We start from the raw sequence: 12,722 nt of genomic DNA, 5'->3' as shown, positions 1-12,722 counted from the left end.
TGTAGAATAATTCCAGCATCAGGAAGAAACGAGAGGCTCTTGTTATTAGCATCCACAGGAACTAGCATAGCTGCCCACTTTATCTCCTTAGACTCTCTATCCCTTCATCCCTGGGCTCTGACAGATCGAGGTGAACCTAGCTATCGATTGCCTTACCCCCTTTTTCTCACCACCACCTCTTCTAAGTCCTGTTTACCCCACTCCCCTCACCCCCGCCTCCCTCTCCTGTTCTTCAAAATTTTGGCCTACCAATCAACTTTGCTTCTCCTCTCGTTAGACTGCTGTGGCAAGATAAGCGTTCATTTTCCACCCACCCCCTTCCCTTAAGCACATTTGCTGTTCTTCTCTCGAAGACCTGTAATTCCATCTATAAACCCTGATTTGTAACATGGAAGCTGTTTAGAGCTGGAAAGAATATTAGAAAGGCCTATTTCAACACCTTTTTATAATAGATGAATTTCAGAAAACTTTTATTATTTATTTGTCCAGGATTGCCCAGCTAGTTAGTAGCGATGTTGGGAGTGGAAAGTCAGGTCTAATCAGCAAATATTAGAAATAGAAAAGAATATGGAAAAAATTGTTAAAGTTAAGATCAGAAAATATTTATGGAGCACCTGGTAGGACCAAGTACTGTTCTGTGTGCAAAAATTAGTAAGAGTGGTCCCCATGCTAGGGGAGTTTTCAATTTAGCTGTTATTTAAATGGTAATTGTCAAGAGAATGGTAAATGCTAAAATACAGATATATGCAGGGTGCTCAGAGAGCTTAGGAGAGTTGCACTTAGCCAACCACTGGATAGGAGAAAGGGGGAGATGGTTCTTCCCTCAGGAAACACAGTTCATATTGTCCAGTCCCTTTTAAGACTCATGGACTAATGCATTGCACATCCATCTCCCTTTGAATCACTGAACTAATTTTCTTTTCTGGTTTCCTTCTTTTTGCCCAAATGTATTAACCTTCTTACTTCCTGCTTTTTTTTTTTTCCTTACTATACTATGTGTTGTTTATTCAACTCTCTCGTGGAGGTTTTGGCTTTGTTTAGTGCTGCCTCATTTTAATGGTCAGAGTGATGGAGTCAGAAGAGCTGAGTAAGCCCTCATAATTCATGAGCTTCCTTTTTTTCCCCTCCTAGGTGGACATATGATTACCTGACCTGCCTACTCAAAGGATTGTTATAAGGATTAATCTTTGAAAATGTTTTTAAAATTGTAGAAGGTGGTTATCTGTAAATGTATGGTTTGGCGACCCTTGCTCCATTGTGATCCTAATGCATTTTTCTTTTAATTCCAATTCCAATTTTGAAACACCCTTCACCCTCTCAAAATTTCTAAGAGGCGATTAACCCTAACATGAAAAAACTAACTGGAAGTTATTAATTTCCTTCCTGTCCCAAATGATAAGGTATCTAAGACAATTATACATCTTGGAAAGCCAATCCATAGTCTACCTACTTTATTTTTCATGAAAACCTACATTAAGTTGCTAATGCTTAATCTGAACAAAAATTGATAAATGTACCTTCAGTTCATCAAAACCAAAGCTTTGTAAAGCCTTTCATGGTCTAGGAATCACGGTGTTATAAATAACAATGCCAATAAACTTGGATACAACATGAATTATCATTTCTTAAATTCAAACTAAGGGCCACCTATATAAACATAGCATATTAAAGAACTAACCTTAGGTAAGAGGTTAAAGTTTATTTTCATTGTTAGCCAGATCTTTTATCCATTTGGCGACATTCAGGTATGGGAAATGGGAGAAACAGTAACTAAAATGTATTGGAATTTAATGATGGAGGTGAGAATGTCACTGTACAGTATTTCATTTGGTCTTTACCAGGACCCTATAAGGTTAATGGTGATATCCCTATTTTATAAATGACACGGAAGCGCAGAGGGATTGAATAACTTCTACAGGTCACACAGCTAATTAATGTCAAAGTTTGGATTCGTACCCAGGTTTCTCTACCTCTGAACATTATATTCTTTCTATTATGTATAGGTGCTTTCAAGAGCATTGTTTCAATACTTGATTGAAAATGATTATTTTGTGTATTTTTACCTAAGTTGATAGAATACTTTTAATTTTCTAATTTTTTTCTCTCAGATTTTTAAATATCCAGATTCCAAGAATACATTGGATACTGCTCTTACAAAACCAAGAGGAAATCGTGAAGAAATGTTTTAATTATTGAAACTACAGTGGAAATCATGGCTACATCAACAAATCTGGATATTGGAGCCCAGCTTATATTGGAAGAATGTCCCAGCACTTATAGCCTAACTGGCATGCCAGACATTAAAATAGAACATCCACTGGACCCAAATTCAGAAGAAGGGTCAGCTCAGAGTGTTGCCATGGGAATGAAATTCATATTGCCTAACCGATTTGATATGAATGTGTGTTCTCGATTTGTGAAGTCCTTAAATGAAGAAGATAGTAAAAATATTCAAGATCAGGTTAACTCTGACCTGGAGGTGGCATCTGTCCTATTTAAAGGTTGAAAGTTATGGTATAAATATCTGCATTTGTTTTTGTTTTTGTATATTTGGGTTATTTTCCCAATCATGAGATTTTGAGTTTGGGAAGACAGTTTAGAAGTCATTTTTTAATGTGATTTTCTGGAATCTCACAGAAACCAAAATTAAAATAATTTCAGATTATATAATATCTAATTTAAAGGAAGTACATGTTGATTTTTTTAAAAACTTCTTGTTTAATATTTGTTTATAAATTCCCTAATGAAGTTCCCTATTATTCCTTTTAAAATCATAGGGCCGGGCACAGTGGCTCTTGCCTATAATCCCAGCACTTTGGGAGGCCGAGGTGGACAGATCACTTGAGGTCAGGAGTTCAAGACCAGCCTGGCCAACATGATGAAACCTCGTCTCTACTAAAAATACAAAAATTAGCCGGGCATGGTGGCATACGCCTGTAATCCCAGCTACTTGGGAGGCTGAGGCACAAGAATTGCTTGAACCACAGAGGCTATGGTTGCAGTGAGCTAAGACTGTGCCACTGCACTCCAGCCTGGTGACAGAGTGAGACTGTCTCAAAAAATAAAATCATAAAAAAAAAACACATGTTCCTTTTAGAAATGAATTAGCGTAATATCCATTCCTGAATATTCCTGTTCTATGAATGTTTAATGTACATTCACTTTCTATGCTTTAATGCAGTGAAGTCTGTCATCATGCTCTAGATGTGCTTTTATAATGATACCCTGAATAATAAAACTATTCTCTTAGGATAACATCACTCAAGATTAATATATTTTCTTGCAGAACTTTCACTGTGGTTATATAGACTTTTTTTTTTTTTTTTGAGCCAAAGCCTCTCTCTGTCACCCAGGCTGGAGTGCAGTGGCGAGATCTTGGCTCACTGCAACCTCCGCCTTCTGGCTTCAAGCAATTCTCCTGCCTCAGCCTCCCGAGTAGCTGGGATTACAGGCGTGTGCCACCGTGCCCGGCTAATTTTTTGTATTTTTAGTAGAAATGGGGTCTCACCATGTTGGCCAGGCTGGTCTCGAACTCCTGACCTCAGGTGATCCACCTGCCTTGGCCTCCCAAAGTGCTGGGGTTACAGGCGTGAGCACCCTGCCCAGCCTAGACTTTTTTTTTTTTTTTTTACTAACCATTATGCAAACAAGGAAGTATGGACTTTTATGATAAAAACAATTTAGTATCACTTGATGAATAGTTTAATTGAAGCTATTATACCTCATGTGTTTCTTTTTAAATGTAGACATTGACATAGACCTCTTACTGAAATGCTTTTATTGTGTTTACATTTGTTTTTTTCTTAGCTGAATGCAATATCCATACATCTCCTTCTCCGGGAATTCAAGTAAGGCATGTCTACACCCCCTCTACAACAAAGCATTTCTCACCCATAAAACAGTCAACTACTTTAACCAACAAACACAGAGGAAATGAGGTCTCTACCACACCTCTGTTAGCAAATTGTAAGTATTTGCCACTGATGTATTACTATATTCTTAATGTAATACTTTCAAGAGTTTGATTTTAAAACATTATTTCATTAAATGCATGTTTTCTGGATAAAGAAAATGTGTTATACTATGCAATGGAATACTATTCAACCTTAAAAAAGAAGGAAATTCTGTCACTTGGCGACACATGGATGAACCTGGAGGACATTATGCTAAGTGAAAGAAGTCAGGCATAGAAAGACAAATACACGATCTCACTATATGCGACATCTGTAAAAGTAGAACTCAGTGGAAGTACACAATAGACTGGTGTTTACCAGAGGCTGGGAGAGGGGAGTAGATGCTGAAAAGGTAGAGATACTGATCAAAGGATACAAAGTTTTAGCTAGACAGGAGGACTACTTAATGACCTATTGTACATAATGGTGACTATAATAAATATGATGCTCTGAAGGCTGGGCGTGGTGGCTCACGCCTGTAATCCCAACACTTTGGGAGGCCGAGGCTGGTGCGTCGCTTGAGCTCAGTAATTCAAGACTGGCCAGGGCAACATAGCAAGACCCTGTCTCTACTAAAAATGCAAAAAATAAAAAATAAAAAAATTTCAAAAAATAGCCAGGCGTGGTGGTGCATGCCTGTGTTCCCAGCTACTTGGGAGGCTGAAGTGAGAGGATCACTTGAATCTGGGAGGAGCAGGTTGCAATGAGCTGAGATAGCACCATTGCACTCCAGCCTGGGTGACAGAGTGAGACCCTGTCTCAAAAAAATAAAAAAATAAAAATAATGCATTGTATTTTTCAAAATTGCTAAAAGAGTAAATTTTAAATGTTTACACCACAAAAAAATAAGTACGTGAGGTGATAGATTTGTTAATTGGCTTTAATCATTCCACAATGTAAACATATATTAAAATACCCCTTTGTACTCCATAGATATACACAATTATTATTTGTCAATTAAAAATAAATAAATGCATTATACTTAAGTTTTTTGAAAGCTTAAGTGATGTCCTAGTAGTTTTAGCAGTTGTAAACTTTTTCATGTATTATTGCATTTTTAAATATTTCATGTGGGGCTAGACACAGTGGGTCACACCTATAATCCCAGCACTTTGGGATGCTGAGGTAGGAGGATTACTTGAGTTCAGGAGTTCAAGACCAGCCTGAGCAACATAACAAGATCCCATCTCTACCAAAAAAAAATTTTTTAATTAGCTAGGTGTGGTGGCAAACACCTGTAATCCCACATACTCAAAAGGCTAAGGCAGGAGGATCACTTGAGCCCAGGAGGTCAAAGCTGCAGTGAGCTGTGATCATGCCACTGTACCCCAGCCTGAGCAACAGAGTGAGACCCTGATTCCAATCAATCAATAATAAATAAATAAATAGTTCATGTATTATGTTTCTCTTTTGAGAGCAAATACAGATTAAAATATTAATTATGAAAACTTAAAAGTTTTACTATAAAAATAGTGAGTTAATAAATAATAGAGATTAAAAATAATAATTCTGAGCCCTTTGAAATTAAGACACTGTCAGTATTTTCATCTTCTTGGAGTTCAAGGCTTCACATTTTACTTATAAACCAGATCACTAATCAATAAATGATTTTGTAGTAAAAGCTGAGTAATTTGCACTGTAATTTTGAATTTGAATATAATATGAATATGAAACCACCTCTTTTAATACCTTGAATCCACAATTTTTTAATGTAGAATCGTTCTAGAGGAAGTTTTTCTATTTAAAATACAAAAATATTCTATATAGTATAAGTAGGTTAAAAAAAGAAAAACAGGAACTGTGTTTGTGTTAGTATTTAACTGTATTTATGTTCATCACTGTATTTGAGAATGTAATATAAATATATCTATATTCTAAAGCATGACAAAATCTGTTTTTTCTTTGGAAACACTAAATCCCTCCTGATTTCTGAGTCACATACTGTACCAATTGAGCTAGGAAGAATCTTCCTGTAGGACTCTCACCCCACCTGTTGGCCATTTCTGGTTTACTTATATAAATTTGCGTAGGACACCAATTGCTTTTCCTTCTGTAGTAAGGCCATCCAATCATATCATTGAAGTCAATGATCAAATGCTACTAATTTTTAAGGAGAACTCTCCCTATTTGGCATTGTCTTTAAAGAAGTTGTCTTAAAATAATCCACCATAGAATTTTTGAGCTAAAAACAAATACCTAAGATCATTTGATTTACATCTCACGTTACAGACAAAAATGTTTAAAGTTATCCAACATCACACAGCTAATTAGCCACAGCTAGGCCTACACTCAAGAATTTATTCTCAGGCCAGGCACAGTGGCTCATGCCTATAATCCTAGCACTTTGGGAGGCTGAGGCTGGCCGATCGCTTGAGCTCAGGAGTTGAAGACCTGGGCAACATGGTAAAATCCTGTCTCTACAAAAAATATGAAAATTATCTGGACGTGGTGGCGCCCACCTGTATAGTTCCAGCTATTTGGGGCACTGAGGCAGGAGGATCACTTGAGCCCAGGAGGTTGAGGCTGCAGTGAGCTGAGATCACACCACTGCACTCAAGCCTGGGTGATAAAGCGAGACCCTGTCTCAAAATAAATAAATAAATAAATTTACTCTCAAGGCCAGTTTTTCATTTGTGACCTCATTCCTTGTAAAAAGAAAACCTCATGGAGTCTCTAAATAAAAATATTTAAGACCACAATGGGGTCAGTCAATAAAAAGACAAAAGAGTGTCTTCGTGTCTTTAAGACCCATCTTCCTCATAAGTTTGGATGCAGAAATAGCATTTTAAAAATTAAATATCTAAGCCATTTCTTCAGAATACATTTCATTGATAATACCAATTTGAAGATTTTTTTAAAAGGCCGAGGCGTGGTGGCTCACGCCTGTAATCCCAGCACTGTGGGAGGTCACGGTGGGAGGATCTGCCTGAGCCCTGGAGTTCAAGGCCAGCCAGAGCAACATGAAGAAACCCTGTCTCATAAAAATAAAATTGTAGATATCAGAATTGCCTTAAATAAATATGAATCAATTCTCAGATACAGAATGAGTACTTGTAATTTTAGGGTACTTTTTTTTTTTCTGTCGCCCAGACTGGAGTGCAGTGGCACAATCTCAGTTCACTGCAACCTCTGCCTCCCTGATTCAAGTGATTCCCCAGCCTCAGCCTCCCAAGTAGCTGGGATTACAAGCGCATGCCACCATGCCAAGCTAATTTTTGTATTTTTTGTAGAGACAGGGTTTTGCCACGTTGGCCAGGCTGGTCTCGAACTCCTGACCTCAAGTGATCCATCTGCCTCTGCCTCCCAAAGTGCTGGGATTATGGGCATGAGCCACCGCGCCCAGCCGTAATTTTAGGATACATTTTAAGTTATATTTTTAAAACAATAAAATTATAGTTTTTGTTTTGGAAAAGAAAATTGGTGACACAAACATGAACCGTGGGATGATGCAAGTGTACCCTATAGATAATGCATGAAGCATTTTATGATACTCTTTCAGCTTTGTCTGTTCACCAGTTGGCTGCTCAGGGAGAGATGCTCTATCTGGCCACTCGTATCGAACAAGGTAATAGCCTATTTAAAAATATTTAAACAAATTCAATAGGATTTATTAGATTTGTTATTGTTTTATTTTAATATAAGAAAGTCTAAAGACAAAAACAAATAGTTACATAAACTCACCAAGTAGATAACCCAATGGATAGTAAAAAAAAAAAAGGAATATAAAGCATAAAAGTTCCTTTACCACCGTTGCCTTTTCCCCTAAAGCAAACATTATAAGTTTCTTACATTTTCAGTAAATTTTTTTGAAAACATTTCTATTTATGTTTCGGGTTATGTGTGAGAATGTATATGTGCTTGTTATTTACACAAAAGGGAAAATATACACTACATTGCACCGTTTTACACTGAATACTGTGGAGAGCTTTCCATATAAGCACGTATTAAAGACCTATTTTATTCTTTTCATAGTTCCATAAGTGTGCATTGTATTGCATGTACATGTTCTACGTTATTTTTTTTAACTGCCCCCCTTAAGTTTTAAGTTTATACTTAAAACTTAAAGTATATCTATAGGGCAGATTCCCACAAGTAGATTTGCTGGGTCAGAGGGTATATATATATATATACGTATTTTTTTATATATATATATAACCAGATGTGTGTCCTCACACAAGAGCTAGAGTTTCTGTTTTCCCACACCCTCACTGATACAAGATATTAGCAGACTCCAAATTTTGCTGATCTGACGTGTGAAAAATGGCATCTCAGAGTAGTTTCATTTACATTTTTTAAGTTATGGTCTACTGGAATTTTTTGCGTGTGAACTGCCTGCTATATATTAGTATGTAAACTCTAAATTAAGGAAATTAGCTTTTTTTGTTGTTGTTTATGTTGCATATATTGTTCCCCAGCTTGTCATTTTTCCTTTGACTTCCTTTATGAAGTTCTGAAAGCATAACATTTGTAAGTCATAAATTTATTGTCTTCTTTGTGACTTCTGGATTTTATATCTTGCTTAGAAAGGATTTTCCATTTCAAGATTATAAATAAATTCACTCATTCCTTATTCTAGAACTTCTGGGGTTTCCTTTTTACATTTCAATATTTAACTCATATGGAATATGTTTTATTGTAATGAAGTAAAGATTGAATTGTGTTTTTATTTTCATGCTTTAAAAAGTTAGCCAGTTGTCCCAAAACTGTTTATTGAATACAGGGAGTCTGATCAAAGAGTTTTATTTTGCTTAATCATGTCATTTTTATGAGAAAGACTTAACCTTATATTTCTGTTTGTTTGTGAGTATTTGGAGGCTTTTCAATCTACTGAATAAATTTGGGGAAAAGGCTGTGGACTTAATAACTAGCAGACAATCTAGGGAAGAAAAAGGGGTTCAAGGTAGAATTGCGTGGTACTGTATTTCAGACTATTCATTCACATTTATTATCTGTCATCCACGTAACATTATGTTAGCAAACCACGAGAATGAGAGAAATTCACAGGCAGCAGTGTTAGCTATGGAGTAGAAGATAGCTTTAATAAGATTCAATAAGTTTATATATTTCTGTAATGCTGAGGGCTATCATATAATCTCACTTTTATTATGATCCTCCCAACTGTACGTTGAGGTAAGCAAGGAATTCTGTATATTGAAGAAATTAAGTGTCTTGCCCAGGGTCACATGGCTGGAAAGTGACAGAGCCAGGATTCAAACTGTGGTCTCCTGATTCTGAGACCAGTGTTCTCTTGACTGCCTTGTACCTGGCATTATGTCATGTCTGGTAGTTTATAATTTAAGTAATATGCTATCTGAACCCGGCTATGTACATTGAGGCATATTGTAATACACTCAGACTACAAATTACAACAACATGCAATAGGACACCAACGAAAAGTCAGCACAAAGTGAACTTTACTGAGTATTATAATCAACTCTTCGGAATGCCAGTTTTTCATAGTGATATTAAGATATGGTTGTTAAATTAGATCACGAAAATTGCTTTTCTTTTAAATAGAAAATGTTATCAATCACACGGATGAAGAAGGATTTACTCCTCTGATGTGGGCTGCAGCACACGGGCAAATAGCTGTGGTAGAGTTCCTACTTCAGAATGTAAGGAAAATGCCTCAGAAAATGTATATGTATAGTTACTTAAGTTCAGTTAAGTCTTTAGTAGAGTTTTTATATATCCAGCCAGCTAGATATAATGGTAGAGGCTACCAAAAAAAGTTTAATGCTTTTCATATTCTCATGGAACTTGGATCTAGTTGGGAAGGCAAGACTAATCATACATGCAACAGTGAGAAATAATTTAACGCCCAGACCCCTCTACATCCCATGGGACAGAAGTACTGTCAGCTTTGAAGGAGAAGGCTTCATGGAGGAGCTGTGACTTGACTCCAGAGTGAAAGGATAATTAGGATTGATACAGTACGGAGGAAGGAAGGCATCCAGGCAATCTCAATAAAAGCATCCATGAGTAAAAGTTTCCATTATTTCTTTATTAAGCCCAGAACATTACCAGGCCTAGTGTTGAACTATAATTATTGTTGACAGGAATAACAATATTCTTGTTTAAACTAATTGATAAGTCTTTTATCTCTACTTCCCATACCAGGGTGCTGATCCCCAACTTTTAGGAAAAGGTCGAGAAAGTGCACTGTCGTTGGCCTGTAGTAAAGGCTACACAGATATTGTCAAAATGCTGCTTGATTGTGGAGTTGATGTAAATGAATATGATTGGGTAAGTTTGTAATACTAAATTTAAAATGACTCTAGCAAGTTTTAGAATTTATTTGGTTTGGGAGAGATGCAGTAAGTTTTATTAAAGAAGAAATAGACTGAGCATGGTGGTGTACACCTGTAGTCCCAGCTACTTGAGAGGCTGAAGCGGGAGGATAGCTTGAGCCCAGAAGTTTGAGGCTGCAGTGAGCTGTGATTGCACCACTGCACTCCAGCCTGGGTGACAGTGAGACCCTGTTTCTAAAAAATAAATAAAAGAATAAATAAAGAAGAATAATTAATTAGCTAAATATGTAGAAGAAAAAGTTAATATCATAGACTCAATTATTAGTTCTGATTTAAGTATCCTTCACAAAATATTAAAATTACTGTAAATGATTGTATGTCTAATTCTAGTAAAACTTCTCACAGCAGCATTAAATTACTTGAGTCTTGGTCACCGTGAAAAACTCTGAATCACCTTTTCATTTTGCAGAATGGAGGAACACCTCTGCTTTATGCTGTACATGGAAATCATGTGAAATGTGTAAAGATGCTCTTAGGTAAGCAGATAAAAATTTAGAAAATGCCATGTGAGGACTTGATTTTTTCGACCTAGCCTCCCCTGGTACTACTCAGGAGAATCATTAACTATTGTTAAATACATGAATCTTGCTGCTCTTCACCCTTAGAGCACCTGCCACCAAAAGTTGCCCATGTGAGAAGCAGCTCCATCACATACCACACCTGCAATTGGACCTTTTATCCTTGTTGCTTTCATTTGGGGGGTCACATGTGAATCCACTATGTGGCCAGGCACAGTTTCTCAAGCCTATAATCCCAGCACTTTGGGAGGCCGAGGTGGGTGGATCACTTGAGATCAGGAGTTCAAACCAGCCTGGCCAACATGGCAAAACCCTGTCTCTACAAAAAATACAGAAATTAGCCAGGCAGGTGGGCGCCTGTAATCCGAGCTACTCAGGATGCTAAGGCAGGAGAATCGCTTGAACCCCAGGGCCAGAGGTTGCAATGAGCCGAGACTGCGCCTCTGCATTCCAACCTGGGCGACAGAGCAAGGCTCTGTCAAAAGAAAAGAAAAAAAGAAGAAAAGAAAATGAATTCACTGTTGTTTTCTTTATACAGTGTCTTTATGCATGAGCTTTATCTTTAATTGTGTGAGTTTCAGCTGCTCTAGACGATGCTGTTTGTTTGAAGTGTCTTCCCTCCAATCCACTAAAGTAAATTCTAAGTACTCCATGCACTCTGTACTTTGTCAGACTATCCTAAAAACATTCTCAAACTGAAAAATCTCTCCAGCTATTTGTACATGAGCCAATAATAGACAGACATATCTGCATTTTCATTTCATTTATGTAGTTTTTTCTATTTTGGTATAGAAAGTGGGGCTGATCCAACAATTGAAACTGACTCTGGATATAATTCTATGGATCTAGCTGTAGCCCTAGGCTATAGAAGTGGTAAGTGTGTTAGAACTCTTGTGTCTCATCTTAGTAAAGCTCTGTAAATAGTATAAGCCAGTACTCCAAACCATCTTTATCACTGTAATCCTAAAACATGTTATCCCAACTCCTGACATACACTTTTAACTTTGGGAAAAGTCCACAAATTCCTATAAAGTCTAGAAATGAGTTTGTTACTATACTTTTCACCAACCCAAATAATTGGTTACTGGAGGATAAGTGCATACCTGTTTATAAGATTTATTTCATATTTTGATGGCAAACTATTTGTAGGGCAACTTTAGGATAACCTTGTATTCTGGACTCTCCTTCAGTTTCAAAAATAAACCAAGACACAACGTCCAGTAACTTGGACAGTTACTCAGTGACAGACTAAGTTGCAAGTTTTTTCAAGTATTGCATTGTATTATTGCTCTCAGACTATGCATGTATCCTGCTTAGAAATAACTTTATTTTAGGAAAATATTGGGGATAAGTTAAATTTGATAGTTTTAAAAGAAATTTTGTAGTCACTGTGCAGTAATCTTGATTACCTATCTGTTCTAGTTCAACAGGTTATTGAGTCACATTTGTTGAAGCTGCTTCAAAATATCAAGGAGTAGACACAGTCATCAGAAAATGTCTGCCCTTTTGTTTACTTCTTGGTCCGTATAAATGATAGTTTTGTTTACTTATAAATTTTTACCTCAGTTGCAATATTTACTGGTTTTTAGTAGGTTTTAATAAATATTTCTCTGAGTAATTCACTGGTTTATAATAAATTTAATACTCTTTTTATAACTATGTTTTACTGTATATTTAAAATTATAAATTAATGTTTCATGGCATGTAAATTTTTATGGTACGGATAGTTAACATCGGTCTTTGTATCAAGTGCTGTAATTTGACATTTTCAGAAATTATTCTACCCTAGTCATCTTCACTCGTGTATTAAGTCATTCACTTTATATAGGGTTTGCTATAAATACCTAGAAAAAAAATTGTTCTTATTGTTGAATTAAAAAGTGCACAGTGTGATTGTTTACAAAATGATATTATAAATAAATAAAATACTTTTTCTGTCA

General features: G+C 36.4%; 1 protein-coding gene across 2 annotated transcripts in view; it reads left to right on the top strand.

Moving 5' to 3' along the window:
* Positions 1-12,722, top strand: part of ANKRA2 (ankyrin repeat family A member 2) — a 13,178-nt gene extending 456 nt beyond the window's left edge. The window contains 8 exon segments of one of the 2 annotated variants that reach the window (NM_001131568.1): positions 2,109-2,501; positions 3,808-3,966; positions 7,453-7,518; positions 9,471-9,568; positions 10,074-10,199; positions 10,674-10,740; positions 11,575-11,655; positions 12,205-12,722. In NM_001131568.1, the coding sequence (NP_001125040.1) occupies positions 2,213-2,501; positions 3,808-3,966; positions 7,453-7,518; positions 9,471-9,568; positions 10,074-10,199; positions 10,674-10,740; positions 11,575-11,655; positions 12,205-12,260 (942 nt within the window). In that variant the 5' untranslated portion in view covers positions 2,109-2,212 and the 3' untranslated portion in view covers positions 12,261-12,722. 2 annotated transcript variants of the gene reach the window in all.

The sequence above is a fragment of the Pongo abelii genome, chromosome 4 (assembly GCF_028885655.2).
Source record: "Pongo abelii isolate AG06213 chromosome 4, NHGRI_mPonAbe1-v2.0_pri, whole genome shotgun sequence".
Classification (NCBI taxonomy): domain Eukaryota; kingdom Metazoa; phylum Chordata; class Mammalia; order Primates; family Hominidae; genus Pongo; species Pongo abelii.
The sequence above is the reverse complement of the archived record's forward strand: the minus strand, read 5'-3'. Positions and strand labels throughout refer to the sequence as shown.